The 24,629-nt window shown below is 42.1% G+C and overlaps 1 protein-coding gene across 2 annotated transcripts in view; it reads left to right on the top strand.

The window, feature by feature from the left end:
- Nucleotides 1–521: 521 nt before the first annotated feature.
- The window catches only part of EDNRB (endothelin receptor type B), a 39,977-nt gene continuing 15,869 nt past the window's right edge, over nucleotides 522–24,629 (top strand). The window contains exons 1-5 of one of the 2 annotated variants that reach the window (XM_019971599.2): nucleotides 522–686; nucleotides 1,484–2,015; nucleotides 20,785–20,897; nucleotides 21,032–21,236; nucleotides 22,850–22,999. In XM_019971599.2, the coding sequence (XP_019827158.2) occupies nucleotides 1,536–2,015; nucleotides 20,785–20,897; nucleotides 21,032–21,236; nucleotides 22,850–22,999 (948 nt within the window). In that variant the 5' untranslated portion in view covers nucleotides 522–686; nucleotides 1,484–1,535. Of the gene's footprint in view, nucleotides 687–749; nucleotides 765–1,483; nucleotides 2,016–20,784; nucleotides 20,898–21,031; nucleotides 21,237–22,849; nucleotides 23,000–24,629 lie in introns of those variants that run through there. The other variant, XM_019971600.2, reaches the window with a different exon arrangement.

The raw sequence follows: 24,629 nt of genomic DNA, 5'->3' as shown, positions 1-24,629 counted from the left end.
TACCTGTGCTCAGTCACTTCAGACTCTGTGCAACCCTATGGACTGTAGCCCAACAGGCTCCTCTGTCCATGGGCCTTCTTCAGGCAAGAATACTGGGGTGGGTTGCCATATCCTCCTCCAGGGAATCTTCCTGACCCAGGGATGCAACCCTAGTCTCTTGTCTCCTGCATTGGCAGGTGGGTTCTTTACCACTAGCACCACCTAGGAAGCGGGCATTAAACACATTTAATTCAGAGCCAGGTTCTAGTCTCGCGCCTCGAGGGCCAGGAGTTGTGTAAAAACTTGCCCTTGGCCGAGACTCGTCATCTGAAGCGCTTTGAGCTATGACATGTCCACAGCCTTTCAGGACGCATCTCTGGCCTAGGACTGTCCAGTATGGCAACGGCCAGGTCCGACTGACGCTGTCCAGGCGTCGCCCCAGGGGAAAGGTTGCTGCGCGGTCGCTAGGGACGGGAGGAGTCTGGTGGTGATTGATGGGGAAGGGGCGAATGAATAAAAGTACTTGTCTTGGGACAGCAAGGATCCCGAGCAAACTGCGGAGGCCACACTGTCAGGCATTCCCTCGGCGTTTCGTCAGAGCCAGACCCTCCCGCTGCTGAAGGGAGGCGCGCTCTGCTCCCGGGCAGCCGGGAACCCAGCCGCGCGCCGGGGAAGGAGGTCCCTGCCTGGTGCGTCCGGACCAAGAGGTAACCGTTCTGCTGGGTGTTTAATTCAAATCTGTGATTGAACCTTATCCTGGGGCTTCAGTTTGGATTACTTCTTAGGTTTGTTTTTGTTTGTTTGTTTGTTTTTTAACCTGTAGCTACAGCAGATTAAAATGGGATTGGAGTGAAGGAGAGGGCTTGAGTGTCTGAAGTCACTCGAAGGGGATAGAAACTTCCGAGTTAATCCAGATAGAGACTCTTCCAAATAGACCAAGTGGAGATGTCCGGGAGATTTTCCGAGTCAGCCGGCTCAGTCCTGGGGTGTGTGTATGGGGGGTGGGGGCGGTGCCGAAGGAGCCGGGAAGGAAGGGGTCTGAAAGTCCAGACATGCGGCATCCGGGGTTGCTGTGGAGTCGAAAGCAGAGACTGGCGATGCCCTTGATCTCTAACCTGCCTTGATTTGCCCCGTCCCCGCGCGCCCTTGGCCAGAACGAATACTGCTCCCTCTGCGCACACCAGGAGCTCAAAGCTTTGCTTTGGACACCCGTCCTATCCTCCCCGTCACACCCCTTCCAGGATACCCCGCCCCACTGCGAGTCATTTACCCCTCAGGGGACGCAGGGGAGGAAAAACCAGCGAAAGCTGGCTCTGGAGGGACGGTCTAGGGGCGCAGGCGAGTCCCACGCGCCAGAGTTCCCCACTCCCGCGCCAGCTCGACTTATTAATACTTTGCGCACTGAGAGTGCGGGCGCTGCTGCGCTTCAGGATAGCGGCTTGCAGGGGCGTGGCTGGGGACGCTGACCCGGGTGTCCTGTCTTCCTTCCCTTGCTGGTCTCTAGACTCGGAAAGCGGAGGAGCGGCCACCCGACTCCCTCTGGAGCAGGCAGCAGCATGCAGCCGCTGCCCAGCTTGTGCGGACGCGCCCTGGTGGCGCTGATCCTTGCCTGCGGCGTGGCGGGGATCCAAGCAGAAGAGAGGGAATTCCCGCCAGCCGGGGCCACTCAGCCACTTCCGGGGACCGGAGAGATGATGGAGACCCCGACTGAGACCTCCTGGCCCGGGAGGTCCAACGCCAGCGACCCGCGATCGTCCGCAACACCGCAGATTCCTAGAGGGGGAAGGATGGCGGGAATCCCACCGCGCACCCCACCCCCGTGCGATGGACCCATAGAGATCAAGGAGACTTTCAAGTACATCAACACGGTGGTGTCCTGCCTAGTGTTCGTGCTGGGCATCATCGGAAACTCCACGCTACTGAGAATCATTTACAAGAACAAGTGCATGCGAAACGGTCCAAATATCTTGATAGCCAGCCTGGCTCTCGGAGACCTGCTGCACATTATCATTGATATCCCCATCAATACCTACAAGGTAAGGGGTGCCTGCTAGGATCGCGATGGGAGGGCGCACCCTTAGGCCCGGGAAGATGGGAAAGTCTTTGCAGGGAGGTTCCTCAAGAAGAGCCATCCCCCTCAACTCCTCCACCTCCACTCTCCGGCCCCACAACCCCGTTTCCCCCCGTACTTTCAATAATCATTGGAACCGAACACCCTTCTGGTTTCAGTAGCCCCCTGCTAAGCCTAGAAAAAGCATAGTCCCTAGCTACTGCTGCTGCTAAGTCGCTTCAGTCGTGCCCGACTCTGTGCGACCCCACAGACGGGAGCCCACCAGGCTCCACCACCCCTGGGATTCTCCAGGCAAGAACACTGGAGTGGGTTGCCATTTCCTTCTCCAATGCATGAAAGTGAAAAGTGAAAGTGAAGTCGCTCAGTCGTGTCCGACTGTTAGTGATCCCATGGACTGCAGCCTACCAGGCTCCTCTGTCCATGGGATTTTCCAGGCAAGAGTAGTGGAGTGGGTTACCATTGCCTTAGACCAGCAGCCTAAATATAACTTGGGAACTTGTTAGAAATGTATTTTAACAAGCCCTCCAGGTAGTTTGAAAGGTACTGGTCTTGAAGGACCTTGTCCCTAAATTCAACTCACAAAGGTATATTCTCTCTGCTCAGAGTTTGATGGACCATGGACTGGCAGATTGTTATCACCTGAAAGCTTGTTAGAGCTCCAGGTCCACCCCAGATTTATTAAATCAGAACCTGCATCTTACAATACCTATGTGATTCATATGCATACTAACCTTGGGAAGCGAATAGGTTTTTAGAAAACAAATGGCCTAAGAGAAAGATTCCCAGACAGGTGAGTGGGAAAACATATTCATCTGCTGTGCATGACTGTGTCGTATCTGGTCTTTACTGAATGCTTATGATGGGCCAAGCACCGGGATAAATGTGTTACTTTTCCTTCCTCCTTCTAACAACCTATGAGTAGATATGACTCCATTTTATCAATGATAGGATGCTCAAGGCTCTCACAAGAAGTAAGTGATGGAGCTGAGGAAAATCAGGCCCAATCTGTCAGGTTCCAAAGTGCGAACTGCACCGCATCAATTACTTTGCAGACAAGACCAAGAACACTTAACTGCAGTCTGTCACAGTTTCAGTAGCTAACATCATTGTGTGATTACCACTGGCATCAGAGGAAATGGGCATGAAGAGCTAGGGCAGGACACAAACCCCCATATGATTTGACTCCTGCTTGCTTTGAAACTCTGAACACATCCCAACATCTCTGGACCTCAGTGTCCTCAACTCTACAATAAGCTGCTGAGTGAGTGAAGTCGATAAGTCGTGTCCGACTCTTTGCGACCCCATGGACTGTAGCCTACAAGGTTCCTCAGTCCATGGAATTTTCCAGGCAAGAGTACTGGAGTGGGTTGCCATTTCCTTCTCCAGGGGATCTTCCCCACCCAGGGATCGAACCCAAGTCTCCCGCATTGCAGGCAGACGCTTTACCTCTGATCCACCAGGGAACCCACCAACTGGAATTTTGTGGCGTTGAGAAAACAGCCTAAGGGAAAGAGATGGAATATTAAAAAGGACTATGCAAATATGTAAAACTCTGCATCCCCATCATAATCAGCAATAGAAAGTCACCCATAAACACAGAACCCAAAAGTGTTAGGAACTCAGAATGTACTTTGGGGATTTGCCTAAAGCTAGCTTTGGGCTCAGTACAAGATTGGGGGAGGAGGGGGAAGGCAGGTAGGGTTAGGAAAAGGTTGTGGGGAATTCTTAGAGTTTTGTGACAGGAGAAGTTACCAGATAGGATGCTTTTAGGTTGTCTTTTATGAATTTCTGGAAATCCTAATCCAAAAAATCAGACATTAAGGAATTCTAGAGATTTGTAAGATTTACAGATAGTATTTAGATTAGGAGCCAGGTCCTAGAAAGAAACACTCCCAGAAATGAGGGAGAAATAGATGAAATCCTAATTTCCTGCATGACTACCAGTTCTGATGAACTCTGAGGATTACCTGGGAGAAGCACGGGCTGAAATGTGTCCCTTATATGCAGTCCCATCTCCATTAGAACCAAAACTAACCCATTTTAAGAGTCCTACAGACCAAGTCTTACTGTTCTAATGTGGCAGAGGCATTCCTCAAACCTGACTTAAGAAACTTTAGAGTACAAGGTGTTGTGAAAACCTTTAAAATGAGTGATTTATTGTTGTTCATTCGCTAAATTGTGTCCAGCTCTTTGCCACCCCATGGACTGCAGCACACCAGGCTCCCCTGTCCTTTACCGTCTCCTGGAGTTTGTTCAAACTCATGTCCATTGAGTCAGTGATGCTCTCCAACTATCTCATCCTCTGTCACCTCCTTCTCCTCCTGCCCTCAATCTTTCCCCGCATTATAAGATCCTTCTGAAAAGGGAGATTGCATCTAGTTTTGTGAAAGATCTGTTAAGGAAGGTGCCAGGAAATCCCATGTGGTGAGCCCACTTAGATATCCTCCTAACTCCTAGGTCAGCTGGCAGGTGAAATCCTGTAGGGAAGGTAGGTTTGAGGGCACCAGATGTAAATCAGCTCTTCCAGGACCATCTTACTTTCTCTGCCTGGCCAAATTATTACATTCAATAAGCCAGAGACAAGCCTGTTCCCAAAGGGGCACACAGGTTTTCCCTCCCTTTCAAACTCTTTTATGATTTCCCTAGGAAGTTACATTCTTTTCCCTGAAACCATTAAGTCTGTTCAACCTATGTTTCTGTTTCTGAGTCATTACAAATCTGGCCCTGTAGTTATCCTTATTAGCTATGAACTAATCCATCACCTAGAATTAGGTCCTCTTGCTAGGTTTGCCATCACTGAATCCTACATAGTGGTCTTTGGTTTATGTTTATAATATGCATAAATATGTGTCACTTGAGACATGATATAATAATAATGGTTACCATTATTATGCATGGTATACTTGGTTTTGTTCATTTCAATCACTACAAGAAAGCCTATGGAAGGAGTATTGTTATCACCCCTGTTTGATGGGGAAATTGCATTTTCAAGAGATGAAGAAGTAACTTGATGATGTCACACCACTAGAAAGTGATGAAACTTGGGTTTGAACCCAGGCCTCTGGCCCTAGAACCCCCCACCCTGCACAGACTGAGCTGCTCACAGCATGACCTCCTCCAATCTGGAATATTGTTAGGACCTCACTGGAGTATAATGGTGCAATTATGTGATGCACTACTTCACAGTAGGCTTCTTGGGAAGCATATTCAGTTTTAATTTTGTCATCTGAAGATTTCTATCTCCTGAAATTCCCCTCAGATGATCTATAATGTATAACATTGATAATATCACTGTTTGTTATTCTAAAGTCTTTATTTACAAAAACATCTAATCCAGGACTAGTTAAAAGCCACTTATTTCTTTAAATAAGTGTGTCACTATATTAAAAAGTTTAAAAAATGCATTTAGAATTTCACAGTAGTCAAGTATTATACTTCACACAAAGGAACTTAAGTGAATTATGAGTATCATTTAAATTTAGCCTAAAGTGGGGTACTCTGGTGATTTCTAATTTTGTTTTTGTGGGATGTTACTAGTCTCTTGAAAACCCACTTAATTATCTATGTTATATGCTATATAAATTAATATATAAATAGATAATTTATGTATGAAAGAAAAAGTATTAGTCACTTGTCCAACTCTTTTGACCTCATGCCGACCAATATGGAATTCTCCAGACAAGAATACTGGAGTAGGTAGCCCCTTTCATTCTCCAGGGGATCTTTCCAACCTAGGGATCCAACCTGAGTCTCTCATGTTGCAGGTGGATTCTATACCATCTGCTGATGCTGCTGCTAAGTCGCTTCAGTTGTGTCTGACTCTGTGTGACCCCCATTGATGGCAGCCCATCAGGCTTCCCCATCCCTGGGATTCTCCAGGCAAGAACACTGGAGTGGGTTGCAATTTCCTTCTCCAATGCATGAAAGTGAAAAATGAAAGGGAAGTCGCTCAGTCGTGTCCGACTCTTCGCGACCCCATGGACTGCAGCCCATCAGGCTCCTCTGTCCATGGGATTTTCCAGACAAGAGTACTGGAGTGGGGTGCCATTATCTGAGCATTATAATTAATACATAATATAATATACATTCACAATTTCTGAAGGTTCATATAATACTGCAAGTCATCTATTGGTTTACCCAGGGTATCAAAACTTCAACATGAATCTGTAACTTAATCTGGAGTTCAGTAATTCTAGAGTTCAATAAAGTTGACAAACCACAAAATGTCACAGATTTGGCTGAAAGCCGTGCTCCTTGATGCAGCTGTAGAAATGGGATGGGACTTTTCAGGGAGGGGCTGCTATGAGCGCTGACAAACCTCAGGGCATGTGTCTCTTCTGCCTCAACTCCTTCAAGGAACTGTTCTCTGGAAACTTCTAGACAGAGTCAGTCCTCTCACCAGGGCTCCTATGTCAGGGAGGAAATTCTGATTGACAGATGTTGTGGGAGACTCAGCATACTGAAGCTTAAAAGGGGCTTCAGATAGGCATGTAAGCATGCTGGAAATAAAAGCTGTGTCTCCTTCTCAGCAGCACACACTAGGGCTGTCATTGTATTACATAAGAGCATCTAGATGAAAATGAAATGCAAGCATCCAAAGAGGACCTTTAAAAATATATAAGTGTATGTGTATATGGGCTTCCCCAGTGGCTCAGCAGTAAAGAATCCTCCTGCCAATGCAGGAGACACAGGAGACGTGGGTTTGATCCCTGAATCAGTTGGAAGAAGGCATGGCAACCCACTCCAATAATCTTGCTGGGAAAATCCCATGGACAGAGGAGCCTGCCAGGTTACCATCCCTGGGGTTGCAAAGAGTAGGACAGGGCTGAAGAGACTGAGCACACACACATGCACATATATGGTTATACATATTCATATGTAAATACATTAAATGTTATAAGAATGTATAGATAAGTAGATAGGTGAATATCATTGGTCACAGTTCCTGGTACAAACTAACCAAGTAATAAATGTTACTAGAATGTGTGAGAGAGTGCGTGTGAATAAGAATGGAAATTGTCTTGTTTTTCAGCTTTTGCCGTTATAAACTTGACTACAAATAACTTTTTTGTATGGCTTTGTACGCATGTGTGACTATAGTTGAAGGATAAATTTCTAGAATTAGAATTATTGAATCAAAGGATATGTGCCTTTGTAATTTTGATAGGCATTGCTATACTGACCCCCAAAGTTATTGTTGTACTCTTAGTTTGAATCATGAGTTTGTGTAAGATGTTACAAAGCTATACAAAGATGTTATTTGTAGTCATGCTTATAATGGCAAAAGCTAAAATAAAAAAAACAGTTTCCATTCTTATTCACACATACACTCATACACATTCTAATAACATTTATTACTTGGTTACATTGTACCAGGTACTGTAACCAGTGATATTCACCTCTCTACTTATCTACATATTTTTATAACATTTAATATATTCACATATTAATATATATACATATATACTTACATATTTTTAAACATCCTTTCTGGATGCTTGCATTTCATTTTTCATCTGGATGTTCTTATGCAATACAGTGACAACCCCAGTGTGTGTTGCTGAGAAGGAGAAATAAGCTTTTATTTCCAGCATTTCACATGATTATCTGAAACCTTTTTAGAGCTTCAGTTTGCTGAGTCTCCCACAACATCTGTTTATCAGTATTTCCTCCCTGACTCAGGAGCCCTGGTGAGAGCCCTGGTCAGAAGCCATTTTTATATGGGCTTCCCTGGTGGCTCAGATCCCCTGGAGAAGGGAAAGGCTACTCACTCCAGTATTCTGGCCTGGAGAATTCCCATGGACTGTATAGTCCATGGGGTCACAAAGAGTCGGACGTGACTGAGCAACTTTCACTTTCATATATATATGAAAAGTTAAAAGTGAAACTGCTAGCTGCTTAGACAAGTACAATTCTTTGCAACCCTATGGACTGCAGCCCGCCAGTCTCCTCTGTCCATGGGATTTTCCAGGCAAGAATACTGGAGTGAGTTGCCATTCCCTTCTCCAGGGGATCTTCCCAACCCAGGGATCGAACCCAGGTCTCCCACATTGCAGGCAGATTCTTTACCAGCTGAGCCACAAGGGAAGCCCTCATATATATATATAGATATATATGTTCACACATATACATACATATATACACACATATATATGTATCAATATCTATCTCTAAAATAGAACGTGAATCACTATGCCAGTATTTATATGGGCTATGTATGCACTGACCCACAGACTAGTGTTTTAAGTATCTCATGGGAGGGTGAATCTCTCCTTATTCACAAACTACTTATTGTGTCCTTCTTGTAAGACTAAAATGAATGAAATAATCTAGATGTTTGTTGCCTATAGAATCCTGGAGTAGCACCAATGTCAAAGTTGCATAGGAGGAGCTGAGTGTACTTATAGATGCTGTGAAGTTTTATGTGTTGCTAGTGATTGATTGATTAGTTGGTTTGCTTGGTTTGGATTAGCAGTGATATTTTTTAAAGCCTTGAATTGAAAATTTCTTCAACTTCTCTTAACATCTCAAGAAGTTAAAAATGCTTGAGCAAATATTGAACTTTTAAATTGTAACAAATTCATTCTCTTTGTGCTGTATTTACATGGATAACTGAGTTGATATATATAGTTAACATAAATATAGTAAATAATAGAAATGTAGTTTCCTCTATGTATAAGCAAATAGCATTTAGTATCGTCCCAGTGGCCCTACTGGTAAAAAGCCTAAAGGTATGAGACGCAGTTTCAGTCCCCAGGTCGGGAAGATCCCTGGAGAAGGAAATGGCAAACTGCTCCAGTATTCTTACCTGGGAAATTCCATGGACTTTTTTTTTCCTAGTGGGCTACAGTCCATGGAGTTGCAAAGAGTCAGGCACAACAGAGCTCACACACACACACACAAATTGCATTTGAAAACAAATTTCCTTAAAAACTGATGACAGATATCTACATGGACATTATTTTGATAAGGATCGAAGTATAATCTTGTGGCGGTGGAGAGCTTTCTAAAAATTAAGCTGGTGACCTGTTTCGAGTGCCTCTAGATGGTTTTATTGTTAAGACTTTGGAGGCCACTGTTGGAGGCAAAGAAGCTGCCTTCCTAGGTCTGAGAGGCAAAAACTACTGATCTTTAACATTTAACCACTTCCGGTGGAATACATGTAACATTAAAATGCTGGTATGTCAAAATGGGAATTGCTTCACTGAACCCTCAAATGAGTTTTGAGTGAAATGACCTTGTAGTGACTGTCAGATAGTCAGGCTTTCCTGCTTGGGACACAAGCAAAGCTATATTTCCATCAAAAGCACCTTTCTCACTTTTCAATCTTAGACTACTTCCAGCACTTAACAATTCTGTGTATGATTAACTAGTTTCATAGTTAGAAGTAGAAGTGAACAGAACACCATCAAATTTTAACTTTTGAAGTTATACTTCTTTGATTAATAAATGGAAGTTGATGTGTATAGAGCAACACAAGAAGTAAAGGTATCATGGAGGTGGTGGTTGTCATTGTTTAGTTGCTGAGTCCTGTCTGACTCTTTTGCAACCCCCAGGACTGTAGGCCGCCAGGCTTCTCATTCCAGGAGATTTCCCAAGCAAGAATACTGGAGTGGGGTGCCATTTCCTTCTCCAGGGGATCTTCCCAACTCAGGGATTGAACCAGTGTGTCTTGCATTGGCAGGTGGATTCTTTACTGCTGATCCACCGGGGAAGCCCCTGCCATTGAGTAGGCGAGTCTAATTTTGCCCAAGATATCAATACTGTTGATATGTCCAGTTAAGTAACTGTGATATTTTAGTGACATTTTAGTAATATCTGGAGATATATTAGGGTTCACCGGCGGCTTAGCGGTAAAGAATCTGCCTGCTAATGCAGGAGATACAAGTTTGATCCCTGGATCAGGAAGATCTTCTGGAGGTAGAAATGGCAACCCATGCTAGTATTCTTGCCTGGAAAATTCCATGTACAGAGGAGCCTGGCAGGCTATAGTCCATGAGATTGCAAGGAGTCAGACACAACTGAGCACAGAGATATGTTAGTAGAAGAAGCATTTTGTACCCAGAACAGAACCTAGATACTTCTGAGATTCCTTTATTTAAATTAAAAAAAAAAAAAATTTAAGGACCACCAATTAATCATATTTGAAGTAGTAACATTTTAAAAGTATTAATAAAGAGTAAGACTATTTGTTTTGAATAACCTTGAGTCAATTAATAAATATAACTAACACTCCAACACCCTGTAACAGTCAACCGCAGACAAATGCTTGTTAACAGACGTTCTACTCATATTTTTGTAACTGTCCAAATGAAAAAGAAGAGATTTTTGTTCTTTTTTCTATATATATGAGGCTATTGGCCATTGCAGAATAAGAGGTCAATGCTGCCGCTGCTAAGTCTTTTCAGTCATGTCTGACTCTGTGTGACCCCATAGACAGCAGCCCATCAGGCTCCACCGTCCCTGGGATTCTCCAGGCAAGAACACTGGAGCAGGTTGCCATTTCCTTCTCCAATGTATGAAAGTGAAAAGTGAATAGCAGATGTCAAATAACCCAGAAACGCAACACTTCCTAGTTCTGATTCATTGCTTCACATTTTGCCCATGGAAGCCTGTGACAAAGTGATTGGCAAACCCTTGGCCATGGACAATGGAAGGTTTCCCAGGGTTAACTCTATGATTCTTCTTGTGTTTGCCTTTGGTCTGTCACTCGGTCACTCCATAAATCTAAGGCTCTTAAAATGTCAGGGCAATGTCTCTTTCAACATGGTAAGGTTTATCTATCAAAGACTTTACATTTTTTTCTTTGCTTATTTTAAATGAATCGTTCAAGACTGAAGGTATTTCCATAGTTGTACAAGAGGATGATACAGCCAAGACCATGTTGTTTCGAAGCCAGGGAGCCAGGGTCTTCATTCACTAAAGAAAACCAAATAAGGTTTTCACTGTGTAGCTAATATGCAATGATTGATGATCTTTAGAGAAACATGCCTAATGCTAATAAGTGACTAAGTGCTTTCAAGGATGTTGACAGATAGAGCCTGAGCTGAAATGCGATTCTAAATATAATTTATGATGTGAAGCATTTTCTTTGAGGACTTTGCAAAGTTAAGAAGAGGTTGGTTATGTCTGGGAGATAGCTGAGCATGGTATATGGATGTACCTTAGCCAGCAAATTCTCTAATTTTAGACTTTTTTTTTTTCTTTCCAATGTTTTTATTTTAGAGATTTACTATTTGTCTTTCCTATAAGATCCTCTGGTGAAATTGGTAAAGAAATAAGAAAATGGCCAAAATGGGGTGGTAGAAGAAAGAGAGAATGAGGATTGTTCTTGAGTCAGAAATTATTAGCAGGGACTTACTTCCCTGGGGGTCCAGTGGTTAAGACTTTGTCTTCTAGTGCAGAGGGTATGGGTTCGATCCCTGGTCAGAGAGCTAAGATTTCACATTCCTCGCAGCCAAAAAACCAAAGCATAAAACAGAAGCAATGTTGTAACAAATTCAATAAAGACCTTAAAAATGGTCCACATCAAAAAAAAAAGAAAAAGAAATATGTCAGCAAAGTTGACTGAGGCATTTTGTCCCCAAGATTCCTTTCCAGACATACTCGTGCCTTCTCACCCTTGTGTTTCTACTTCTCTCCTCCTTAGCTTCATGTTACTTTTCAGAAAGGAGTAATCCAATTCTCCGGGTGTTAGGTTCTATATGTCGCCTTCCCCCTCACGCAATGTTTTTAATTTATATTAAAGAGCTTTTGACTTCCATAGTAATCAAATGTTTTCTAAGCACAGATTATTCTGTAAACCATTCTCTGGATAGAATTAGGTTTAAATAAGACATGAAATGACTTAAGATTTGTTGAATTTATTAAGTTTGAGAGTCACTTTCTGAGCCATGAGATCAACAGGTTATAACTCTTTTGTTTCTTCAGGTGTCACAGTTATCTTAGAAGATTCAGCTCAGAGAAGTGAATCTGACCCTAAAGCTAGACTTGTGAATAGCATTTCTTAATGCTCTTAGTTGAATCTTTTCAACATATGTGACATGTCAATGAAAGCTTTTAAGCACAAATTGAGGATAAGTTTTCAGGTTCAGATCATAGAAGAGTAGCCATCCAGTTATTTACTGGCCTGTTACAGATGTGGAAATAAATTTCACTGTAACCTGAGAAGGGATATATATTTAAAGTGAAGTTAATTTACTCCTAAGACATATTTATTTTTTATCTTTTTATTCTGTCTCTTTGCTGCTCTTAGAGCTTTTGTTTCAGGAAACTTAACTCATTTTAATGGAGTCATTCATCTATTTCAGCCAGTCCTAGGAATCTTTTCAGAGCAGTGGAAAGCCCTTTGTTGGAGTGCACACGACAGATTCCTGGGACAGGGTCTCTGTCTAACACAACTCCAGGGGGTGCTGTTCATACTGTAGTCTATTTAAATGGCACCTTTGGCCTATTCTTTAAGTGATTAACTGCATTTTAATGGATGTAAGATGGAACTTGTAATTGATATTTGTCCCCAGGGCACAAGTACCATGTAAGTCAAGAAAATATTTTCTGTGCACTTTACCAGCAGCTTTAACTCTCACTGTATTTTTTTAATTAAATTTATTTATTTTTAATTGAAGGATAGTTGCTTTACAATATTGTGTTGGTACCCATCAAACATTAACATGAATCAGCCATAGGTATACCTATGTCCCCTCCCTCTTGAACCTTCCTCCCACCTCCCTCCCCACTCCACCCTTCTAGGTTGTCACAGAGCTCCAGTTTGAATTAAAGAAAAAAAAAGAAAGGGAGATCAATCGGACATGGGAAATCCTTGAATGAGGATGTCTTATCTTATGAAAACGCCAGTTCAAATGCAGAAAAACTCTTATCTGCCACAGGAAACAGATAAAAGCAGAAGAATACACCCTTCCCCAAACTTGTGAAACACAGCCACTCCATTATTTCCTTCTTTTGACTCTGACTGTAAAAATATTTCTATAATATCAGTCATTTGAAAGAAATGTTCACAGCTCATCACCAGATGGAACAGACAGCAGTCTGGCAAAGTAGCCCTGGTTGTCACTTGTAATGCGTTGCTCACCCACCTACCTAAAAGCATCTCTGTGCTTTCCACATTCATCTCCACCATGCTTACAAATAACACACCGCATAGAATCCCAGCAGATAGTGAGAAATAGTGGGTTCTGTTTTATACCAGTCATTTCCGTGACACATTTGAGGAGGAGAGAGAGAGGGAAGGGAAGGAATTTTGCTTTCCACTTTTTCCTGTCTGCTTGGCAAGCGGAACTCCCAGAGAAGAGCCAACGCCTCATTTCTGGAGGCCCTGGCTTTATGTGTCAAGAAGACTTGATCTATCTGGTAGGGAGGAGGACCTGGACTAGACACTACAAAATCAGTCAATCAGTAGTAAGCACAGTCATCTCAATTCTCAGAAGAATTGTTTCAAATATGGGAACTGAAAAGCTCATGACAAGTCTTAATACAAGATGTCTGTCTTATGATCAAGTTCATTCACTCATCCATGAACTCATTCATTCATCATTAAGAGCCAACTCACTGGAAATGACCCTGATGCTGGGAAAGACTGAAGGCAGGAGGGTCTAGATTCCATTGGGAATTAAGAATGGTATGTATTAATAGGATTTTCTCCATTTAATTTGTCAAGAATGTAATTTTTAATTAAAAAAGAGAATTGGAAAATATAAATTTCCCCAGTTGGAAAGATTTTGTAGGACTCATTTAGCAATACCTTTAAAGAAAAGACATTGATTTTCTATTCACACTATTTATCCTTTTAGAAATTTTTTAAACTATGTAATATAAAAATATGTATATACTATAGTAGTATACAGTACATAGTATAAACTATGTACTATAAAAACAATTATAAATATATGAACTTTTGTAGTATTCTGTTGCCTTTTTTCTTTCTCAAACAGCTGTTTCAACATAAAGTTATGAAATCATGTGCATCTTTGAGTAGAAATCTTATAGTCAGTATGACCATGACTATTTTCAATCCAGTGTTTATTTGTTTGTTTATTTGTATTTATTTATACAAAAGAAATGTGCTAGCAGAGCAGTGGAAGCTTTAGGGGAAAGAGGCAAGCCTGAGGACAGGCTATCATTTGTCAAATGGACACTGCATTGCTTCTAGGACCAATACTAACAAAGGCTCTTTCTCAAATGAGCCATCACCATTGCAAACCAGTGTCAGTAACGGGAATATTTTCTGACTGGCTCGCATTTGATAAATAGTAAGTAGTATGTATTCAAACTTAATTTTAAACAGGACCCAAACATTTAAGTTAGGTGGCAGGGACCTAGAAACAATATTGATCCCTGACCTTTTTTTTTTTTTTTTTTGCAATCAGAGAGATTTGATTACATGCATAATTTGTCTTCAGTACTCAGATTTTGCCCTTAAGTTATCTAACTGAATGACGAAAACTGCAAATAAGAAATATGAATGTATTATTGCTAGGTTTAAAGTTAGACTTGCTTCTTCTTGCAATAAAAGAGAATCAGTTTCCTCTACCAAAAGGAAAACTGAATCATTGAACTTCAGATTATAGGCACTGGGTGTCATTATTTTTGTCAAGAAATAGTGAAATAATTTCCAAGAATTATGAAAACCTCTAAGAACATTCTTTCACCAAATTTTAAAGTGGCATCTTGGTTGAGATTGATTTTTTTTTTAAGTTCACAGCTTTTCCTCCACTCAGGGCAAGAGATTAATGTCTTTGCATTCTTAATAAGCTCCAAGCCCTAAATTGCCAAGACATTCTGGATGGAGGCCATTTAGACAGAGATGAGCATCAACAGTACGCATGGTCTATGTCACAGGAGATCAGGCTTCTCAGTGTCTCCACAAAGCCTTCTGATGAGAGAAGCAGAGGTTGCCAAAGTCATCCTTCTGACTACAAAATAATAGAAATGGGTGATCAATCCCTCACCTTCTGTGGCCTCTCAGGACTGGCAGCATTCATGTCTGAATTGAAATCATGAAGGGTTTTTTGGCAGTCTCTTTTCCTTTGGAAGGGTAGATTAGAAAATTGTAATCTGTCGGTTGTGATTAAGTTTCTGATTATCTCTGTGTTGAACTTGAAGAGAATTGCTACAATTTTCAGTTTGTGTTTCCCTGTCCCCTGTGATAACTTGGGTCAGAGGTTGGACTGCAGGCCTCCCAGTGGTATGAAAAGCAATCATCCAATGTCCAGTCTGAGCCAAAAGCAATAATAACCTCAAAACAGAGCCTGGATTCAACGCAGAACTCATTTTCATTGGCCAGACATCTCTCTCTTCAGTGACCAGACACTCATTCATTTTGACTCATCTAATGACTGTACCCTGTGACACTCACATTTGCATATTTAGAGATTGTTCAAGACAATAAGATACTTGAAACGATCTGAATTTTTGGACATTAGATGAATAAAATAGCCAGGGAGTTATCTATTACTTACCTAAGTGAGCATGTGTGTGCGTGCTAAGTCACTTCAGTTGTGTCCAGCTCTTTGCCACCCTATGGACTATAGCCCTCCAGGCTCCTCTGTCCATGGGATTCTCCAGGCAAGAATACTGGAGTGGGTTGCCATGCCCTCTTCCAAGGGAACTTCCTGACCCAGGGATCGAACCCACAATATCATGTCTCCTGCAATGGCAAATGGGTCCTTTACCACAAACGCCACACAGGAAGCCTCACATAAGTGAGTGACCAAGGACAGATATATTCCCTGGTAGCTCAATTGGTAAAGAATCCACCTGAAATTCAGGAGACCCCAGTTCCACTCCTGGGTCAGGAAGATCCGCTGGAGAAGGGATAGGCTACCCACTCTAGTATTCTTGGGCTACCCTGGTGGCTCAGCTGATAAAGAATCCACCTGCAGTGTGGGAGACCTGGGTTGTCCTGACTCAGGGTCTCTCAGGAGGGTCAAGTTATTGGTGGGGCTGCAGTCATGAGAAGGCTTGTCCAAGGCTGGACACTTGGAAAATCGGTGCCAGCTGTTTTCAGGTGGCCTCAGTTCCTTGCCATGTTGCCTCTTCACAGGGACCCTTGAGTCTCCTCCTTGACATGGCAACTCCCTCAAAGCAATGATCCAAGAGCGAGCAAGGAGGAACCCATAATGCCATCTATGAACTAGTCTCAGATGTCAGGCATCATCAGTCCCACCACATTCTATTCACTAAATGTGAATCATTAAGTACCCCCCCCCCTTCAAAGAGAGGGAAATGAGCTTCACCTTTTGAAGGGAGGACTGTCAAAGAATTTGTGGGCATGTTTAATACTGGAGTGGGTTTCCATGCCCTTCTCCAGGGGATCTTCCTGATCCAGGAATTGAACCCAAGTCTCCTGCATTACAGGTGGATTCTTTTACTGTCTGAGCCATCAGGGGAGCCCTAAAAAACCAACACAGCAAGTTAATAAACTTCTAAGTACCTTTAAGTCTTTTAACCTATTAAAATGCAGTTTATAGTAATTTACCTTATAGGATTGCTTTGGGCATTCAATGATATACCATAGGTAAATGGCTTAGAATAGTCCTTAACCCACTGTAAATGTCAGTTTTCCTTTTTCTTCCCCCTCTGATACATATAAAGACAGAATGATTAGAAAGAGTATCATCTAGATGCAGTAGTTTATACCAAATTGTGTCTGGAAGGATTCTTTCAACTGGTTGGAATCTTTTTATTATGTTTGCAAGGGTAATTGACAAGTCTTCTAAACCACCTCAAGCTTGTAGCTGGTTCAGATTTGTGGGATCCTGGGTCTTCTACATTTCTGTCAATGTCTTCACCATTCATATGATCAACTTCTTTGAGTTTTCTGGTTCCTCACATCTTATATCCAACCCATCAACAAGTCCTGCTAGCTCTGTTATCAAAATATATCCTGTCTATAATCAATTCCTTTCAGTTGCAAGGCACCACAAGTTTCAGCCCATGATCTCTCATCAAATCCTCTTTTCTTGACTATTCTAGTCGTCTATCATTGTCTATCTAGTCCATTCATAGTCTGCCATACCACTTTCTAGTCTATTTTGAGCACCCAGAGTGATCTTTTTATGTTTTTAGAATGAGAAGGGTTGTTTGTTGTTTTTTTTTTAATGTGGACCATTTTGTTTCAAGACTTCGTAGAATTTGTTACAGTATTGCTTCTGTTACTTATGTTCTGGTTTTATTAGCCATAGACGTATGGAATCTTAGTTCCCTGACCAGGAATCAAACCTGCAACTCCTGCACTGAAAGGTGAAATCTTAACCGTTGGATCACCAGGGAAATCCCTGGAGTGATTTTTTTTTTTAACATAAATAAGATGATGCCATCTCCCTGTTCAAAATATTGCAATGGATTTCCTTAAAAAAAAAAAAATCACACTCCTCCCTCTAACTACATCTAGACTGGTCTGGAACACTCCAGTCAGCTTTAAGAAACTTCTTTTCATCTCCTCTCACTAGGCTTATTTTGATCTCAGGACCTTTGTATTTGCTCTTTCCTCTGCCTAGAGTACAGTCCGCATGGCTTACTCTTTTATTTTAGTCAAATCCCTACTGAAGGTTGCCTCTTATGAGAGAGACCTGACTGGTGGTACAGGGGTTAAGACTTTGCTTCCAATGCAGTGGGTGCAGGTTGGATCCCTGGTTGGGAAGCTAAGATCCCACATGCCTCATGGCCAAAAAAATCAAAGCATAAAGAAGAAGCAATATTGTAACAAATGCAATAAAAACTTTAAAAATGGTCCACATCAAAACTATCTTTAAAACAAGAAAGCATCCCAAATTTCATTACAGTTTCTCAGTTCAGTTCTGTCGCTCAGTCATGTCCGACTCTTTGTGACCCCATGAACTGCAGCATGCCAGGCCTCCCTGTCCATCACCAGCTCCCGGAGTTCACTCAGACTCACGTCCATTGAGTCAGTGATGCCATCCAGCCATCTCATCCCCTTCTCTTCCTGCCCTCAATCTTTCCCAGCATCAGGGTCTTTGCTAATGAGTCAGCTCTTCGCATCAGCTGCCACAAATCCTGTGAACACCATATTAAGTATTTGTGTGTTCTTTCTCTGCCTCCCTCACTAGACTGTAAGCTCCATGAGAGCAGGGAGTTTGCCTTGTTCTCTAATGGGCCCCCATACTCCAAATGGTGTTGGCACATGGTGAGTATTGAATACATGTTTGTTGAATGAATAAATGAATAAGCAGAGTTATGAGCCAGCCCATTTTAATCCAGAGGTCACAAGTTAGAGACTGGTCCGACACATAAAATTATTTTGTTAACATGATGTTATTATCTGTTAGTGTTTTTGTTTTCTCAAAAATTTGAATTAGTTGACAATTTTTATAAATTATGAGATTTTATATAAACATTTGGGGATAAAAATCGAGATATTTTGGTATTGGGGATTTCTTATCAACAATCACATCATGTTTATTAGCACAGGTTCCTTTTAGACAGGATTTAGCCCAGACCCCTCTGCCCTCTATTATTTCCTGACACCAGTAACTTTCTTGCACCTGGCTGCCTTCACTCTTGTGTGATCTGCCTGGCCATGCAGGCTTTCCGACCCTAGAAAAAGCATATTTGCTGTAAGTTTGCCAACATTTGTCTACATGTCAGTGTAATTTTTCACGTCTGCCTTAGAAGTGAAATTGGTCTCATGCTGGAGCTCCGAGTCATATTCATACTGAGACACACGTTTCAGGTTTGGGTGCCATTCTAGTTGCCAAACAGTTACCCAGCATGACAAACTCTACAAAGAAACGTTACAAGTAGGAGAATGGAAAGACTTAATTATGTTTCAAACTAGTTTTCAACTTTGGAAGGTTATTCTTTAAAACATTAAAACACACATCAGTTCAGTTCAGTCGCTCAGTCGTGTCCAACTCTGCGACCCCATGAATCACAGCACGCCAGGCCTCCCTGTCCATCACCAACTCCACGAGTTCACTCAGACTTACATCCATTGAGTCAGTGATGCCATCCAGCCATCTCATCCTCTGTCGTCCCCTTCTCCTCCTGCCCCCAATCCCTCCCAGCATCAGAGTCTTTTCCAATGAGTCAACTCTAAACACACATAGGTAGATTTAAAACAGTTTCTTTTCAAACTGCGTAAACATTTGACCCAGATGTTTACCTAATGTGATTCATTTACATTGTGTGTGGGGTATACCCAGTTGTCCTACAAAAGGAAATCATGAGTTTAACAGAAGATGGCTGCATAGTTAGTTTGAAATAGAAATGTAGGTATAGTAGCAAGAACTAAGTCATTTTGCTCACAGAATAACCAGTGCCTATGTATTTTAGGGACTTGAATACTTAAGCATCTGCTGTGTGTCAGGAACTGTGCTAGGCAATTGCAGAAGTTGTATTCTGTCTGATAGGCTAGGGGTTGCAGACAGCAAAAACTTAACAAAACAAACAAGTATACTATACTATACACAGTAGGAGTTAATAAGGGCTGTAGGTGTAAAGGAAAGTGGAGTAGAAAGACAGAGATGGGGAGACCTGACCATTTCCTATCCTTAGCAGTGTGGTCATATTGAAAAAATGAGACTTGAATAAGAGCTAAGAGAAGTAAAGGTTTTAGCCAAGTGGATCTGTCGGGGGAAAGCCTTCTTGGAGAAGGACGGACTCAGGTGAAGTCTTAAGGAAAAGGGTGCCTTGTGTTGAACACATGCTGAACAGTGTGCTGACTGACAGTGCAGTTGGCCAGAGTGAAGAGTAAGTACATGAACACACACTCTGCTCTCCATAGGAGTCATCTGTGCTTAGTCACTTAGCCGTGTCCAACTCTTTGCGACCCCATCGACTGTAGCCCACCAGGCTCCTCTGTCCATGGGGATTCTCCAGGCAAGAATACTGGAGTGGGTTGCCACTCTCTTCTCCAGGGGATCTTTCCAACCCAGGGACAGAACCCAGGTCTCCTGCATTGCAGGCAGATTCTTTCCCGTCTGCGCCACCAGGGAAGCCTAAGAATACTGGAGTGGGTAGCCTATCCCTCCGCCAGGGAACCTTCCCAACCCAGGAATTGAACCAGGATCTCCTGCATTGCGGGCAGATTCTTTACCAGCTGAGCTACCAGGGAAGCCCAGGGAGTCATGTAGTCTAAGAAACACTTTTCACCTATTTTTGATTAATCTTTATTTTGATTTGGCCATCAACTGAGCATTGGAGACTTCATAAGAGTATGAGAGGCATTTTCAGCACTACAGGCTCAATTTAAAAAAATTTTTTTAAACTGGAATATAATTGTTTTACAATGTTGTGTTAGTGTCTGCTGTGCAATGAAGTAAATCAGCAGTATGTGTACATATATCCTCTCTCTCTTGAGCCTCCCTCCCACTGCCCCCCATACCACCCCTCTAGATCATCACAGAGCACTAATCTGAGCTCCTGGTGCTATACAGCAGCTTCCCATTTTTGTAAGGAGAACTTAAGCAATTGGCCCCTCTTGGCCCTGCAGTAGAAGATACCTTGACCCTAAGCTCCTGTTCATGTGTAGCTAATTCTCCTGAATTGTCTGCCCTTTCATGATTGCCAGCCCACTCTCTTGTTCCAAATATCTAACAAATGCAGATGATTTTCAGAGGAGTCCATGAGAAAAAGAATAAGAACTGAAATTTGTTATTTCACTCCACAAGTTCATTCACCTCCACTAAGTAATACATACAGTTCAAGAGCACCCTGTGAACATCTCCCTAACAGAGCTCTGTGTCTCCTCAATGCAGCTGCTTGCCAAGGACTGGCCCTTTGGGGTTGAGATGTGTAAGCTGGTGCCTTTCATTCAGAAGGCCTCCGTGGGCATCACTGTGCTGAGTCTATGTGCTCTAAGTATTGACAGGTAAGAGCAAGTATCTAAGCGACATATATCCTGACCACGATCCTAGTGCTTGCTACGTTACTTAGAAAGTAAACTGTAATTCAATAAAAACCAGGCTCTGCCAGCTTGGCAATTGATTCTGTTTTGTTCTTCAGATATCGAGCTGTTGCTTCTTGGAGTCGAATTAAAGGAATCGGGGTTCCAAAATGGACAGCAGTAGAAATTGTTTTAATTTGGGTGGTCTCCGTGGTTCTGGCTGTCCCTGAGGCTGTGGGTTTTGATATAATTACCAGTGATCACATAGGAAATAAACTGAGAATCTGCTTGCTCCATCCCACTCAGAAAACAGCATTTATGCAGGTAAATTTTACTTTTTTTTTCCCTTTTCTGCTCTTGCCTTATAAATGTTTAGCTATTTTCCCCCAATCTCTTCTTCTTGGGAAATTATTGATTTATGACTATCCTTGGCATAAATTAAAAGTGTAGGTCCCAGGACCTCAGGGTTAACAGCGGGACTAGTGACCCATGCTGCAAGAAGCTAGGTCATTACTTCTCCAAGAATTCCCTGATTCTCAGGAATACAGATAAGCCAAGTTGACATAAGAGAATCGATTGGAATTTATAGCTTTCCGACTCAAATTCACATAAGAACTGGCAGCTACAACATATTTTGCATTAAGCAACACAGCAGTCATTGGAGGCAGTGTGTGGTTAAAGGAATGATCAAGGAGAAGTCCCTCGTATGGACAGACTGGCAGAAATCTGTGACTCCATGAATCTTGGTATGAATGACAAGCTTGTCCTCTCTCTAAAGGGAAAGCTGCTATTGCAAAGAACTTCATCTTGTCTATTTATTTAAGAGTGTTTAATTAGGGAATGGGGAAAAATAGCAATGCTGGTCATCAGAAAATAGACCCTAAGTAAAAAAGGCTCTTCCCAACAGAAAGGGTGAGGAGAAGTTAATGCAAAGGGAGTGGGTCCAAATGTCACAAATAATTATTTTCTATTTTACACGTAAGTTTATATAAGATTTTATGTATATGTGTATAGATCATGATAAACAAAAGACTAAAGAGGGGCTTTAATGGGAAACTGAAACTGAAAATGCCGTTTCCTTGTTTCTTATTAGTTGCAATAGAAAAAGTACTGCATGGGTGTGCGCTAAGTCGCAGTCGTGTCCCAATCTTTGCGACCCCATGGATCACCTCCACCAGGCACCTCTGTCCATGGGATCATCCAGGCAAGAATACTAGAGTGGGTTGCTGTGCTCTCCTCCAGGGGATTGTTGCAACCCAGGGATCGAACCCGCATCTCTTATGTCTCTTGCATTGGCAAGCGGGTTCCTTACCATAAGACTACCTGGGAAGCCCAAAGTACTGCATAGATTCCATAACTTCTGTTCCAACAGAGACGTATCTGGAACAACAGTCTTTAAAAGGAAAAGGAAAAAAGAACGAGTAAGAGAGAAGTCATTTTATAAGCAATTTTGATTTTTAGTTGATAGCTTAGATGTATACATTCCTGAGCTAAATGATTGCCATAGACCTCTTCCTACCTGCTTTCCCCAGAAACAAACTTGTTAAAAAGTGAGAAGTTCCCCAAAACACTAGAATATCTTTACACATCAAGATGTGGTATTTCACACAAGAAGTTCCTTTCACTTGTGTGAAGACAAAAATATTTGAGTTATCAATTTTGCCCAATTGCTTACATTTTTATATATAATTATAGCACACTGCCTTAGAGAATTGAAACACCTTTTAGGAAAAGTTTGTTTCATTTAATTTAATTTTTTGTTCAGCAGACAAAAAATTCTACATAGTAGAATAAAGATTCTACTGAAAGATTCTACATAGTATTTATAAAATGGATCTACTTTAGAAGATTATTCCTTGATGAGCATTTTTTAATATCTGATATGTAAGATTTTCTTACAGAGGAATATTAACTATAACATCCTTTCTTCCCCATAGTTTTACAAGACAGCTAAAGACTGGTGGCTATTTAGTTTCTATTTCTGCCTGCCGCTGGCCATCACTGCATTGTTTTATACCCTGATGACTTGTGAAATGTTGAGAAAGAAGAGTGGTATGCAAATTGCCTTAAATGATCACTTAAAACAGGTAAGGAAATAGAAATATTTGCTGACTCATGATTATAATTCCAATTATGAATATGAAAATAATTGTAGTGATAATAAACTAAAAGTATCATATACTAGAGCATAATTCCTTTTTCTTAGTCTGATATTTTTAATATGGTTTATACTATCTACCTGGAGATACCCTACATAATCTAAAGGAATGTGAAAAGAGCCATCAATTTTTTAGATAAACCATTTTTTATTGGTGTATAATTGCTTGGCAGTGCTGTGTTAGTTTCTGCTGTGCAGTGAAGTGAATCAGCTGTATGTATACATAGATTCCCCCCCCTTCTTGGACCTCCCTCTCACCACCGCCCATCCCACTCAGCTAGGTCATCACAGAGCACTGAGCTGAGCTCTCTGTGTAATACTGCAGGTTCCCACTATCCATTTACACATGGTAGTATATTGATGTCAAGCCTAATCTCCCAGTTCATCCTACCCTCCTCTCCCCTGCTTGGTGTCCACACATCCTTTCTCTGTGTCTGTGTCTCTATTCCTGCCCTGCAAATAGGTTCATCTGTACCGTTTTTCTAGATTCCACATATCAGATCAGATCAGTCGCTCAGTCGTGTCTGACTCTTTGCCACCCCATGAATCGCAGCATGCCAGGCCTCCCTGTCCATCACCAACTCCCGGAGTTCACTCAGACTCACGTCCATTGAGTCAGTGATGCCATCCAGCCATCTCATCCTCTGCTGTCCCCTTCTCCTCCTGCCCCCAATCGCTCCCAGCATCAGAGTCTTTTCCAATGAGTCAACTCTGAGCATGAGGTGGCCAAAGTACTGGAGTTTCAGCTTTAGCATCATTCCTTCCAAAGAAATCCCAGGGCTGATCTCCTTCAGAATGGACTGGTTGGATCTCCTTGCAGTCCAAGGGACTCTCAAGAGTCTTCTCCAACACCACAGTTCAAAAGCATCAATTCTTCGGTGCTCAGCTTTCTTCACAGTCCAACTCTCACATCCATACATGACCACAGGAAAAACCGTAGCCTTGACTAGACGAACCTTTGTTGGCCAAGTAATGTCTCTGCTCTTGAATATGCTATCTAGGTTGGTCATAACTTTCCTTCCAAGGAGTAAGCGTCTTTTAATTTCATGGCTGCAGTCACCATCTGCAGTGATTTTGGAGCCCCCAAAAATAAATTCTGACACTATTTCCACTGTTTCCCCATCTACTTCCCATGAAGTGATGGGACCGGATGCCATGATCTTTGTTTTCTGAGTGTAGAGCTTTAAGCCAACTTTTTCACTCTCCTCTTTCACTTTCATCAAGAGGCTTTTGAGTTCCTCTTCACTTTCTGCCATAAGGGTGGTGTCATCTGCATATCTGAGGTGATTGATATTTCTCCCGGATATCTTGATTCCAGCTTGTGTTTCTTCCAGTCCAGCGTTTTTCATGATGTACTCTGCATATAAGTTAAATAAACAGGGTAACAATATACAGCCTTGACGAACTCCTTTTCCTATTTGGAACCAGTCTGTTGTTCCATGTCCAGTTCTAACTGTTGCTTCCTGACCTGCATACAAATTTCTCAAGAGGCAGATCAAGTGGTCTGGTATTCCCATGTCTTTCAGAATTTTCCACAGTTTATTGTGATCCACACAGTC

The sequence above is a fragment of the Bos indicus genome, chromosome 12, assembly GCF_029378745.1.
Source record: "Bos indicus isolate NIAB-ARS_2022 breed Sahiwal x Tharparkar chromosome 12, NIAB-ARS_B.indTharparkar_mat_pri_1.0, whole genome shotgun sequence".
In the NCBI taxonomy this organism is placed as follows: domain Eukaryota; kingdom Metazoa; phylum Chordata; class Mammalia; order Artiodactyla; family Bovidae; genus Bos; species Bos indicus.
The sequence above is the reverse complement of the archived record's forward strand: the minus strand, read 5'-3'. Positions and strand labels throughout refer to the sequence as shown.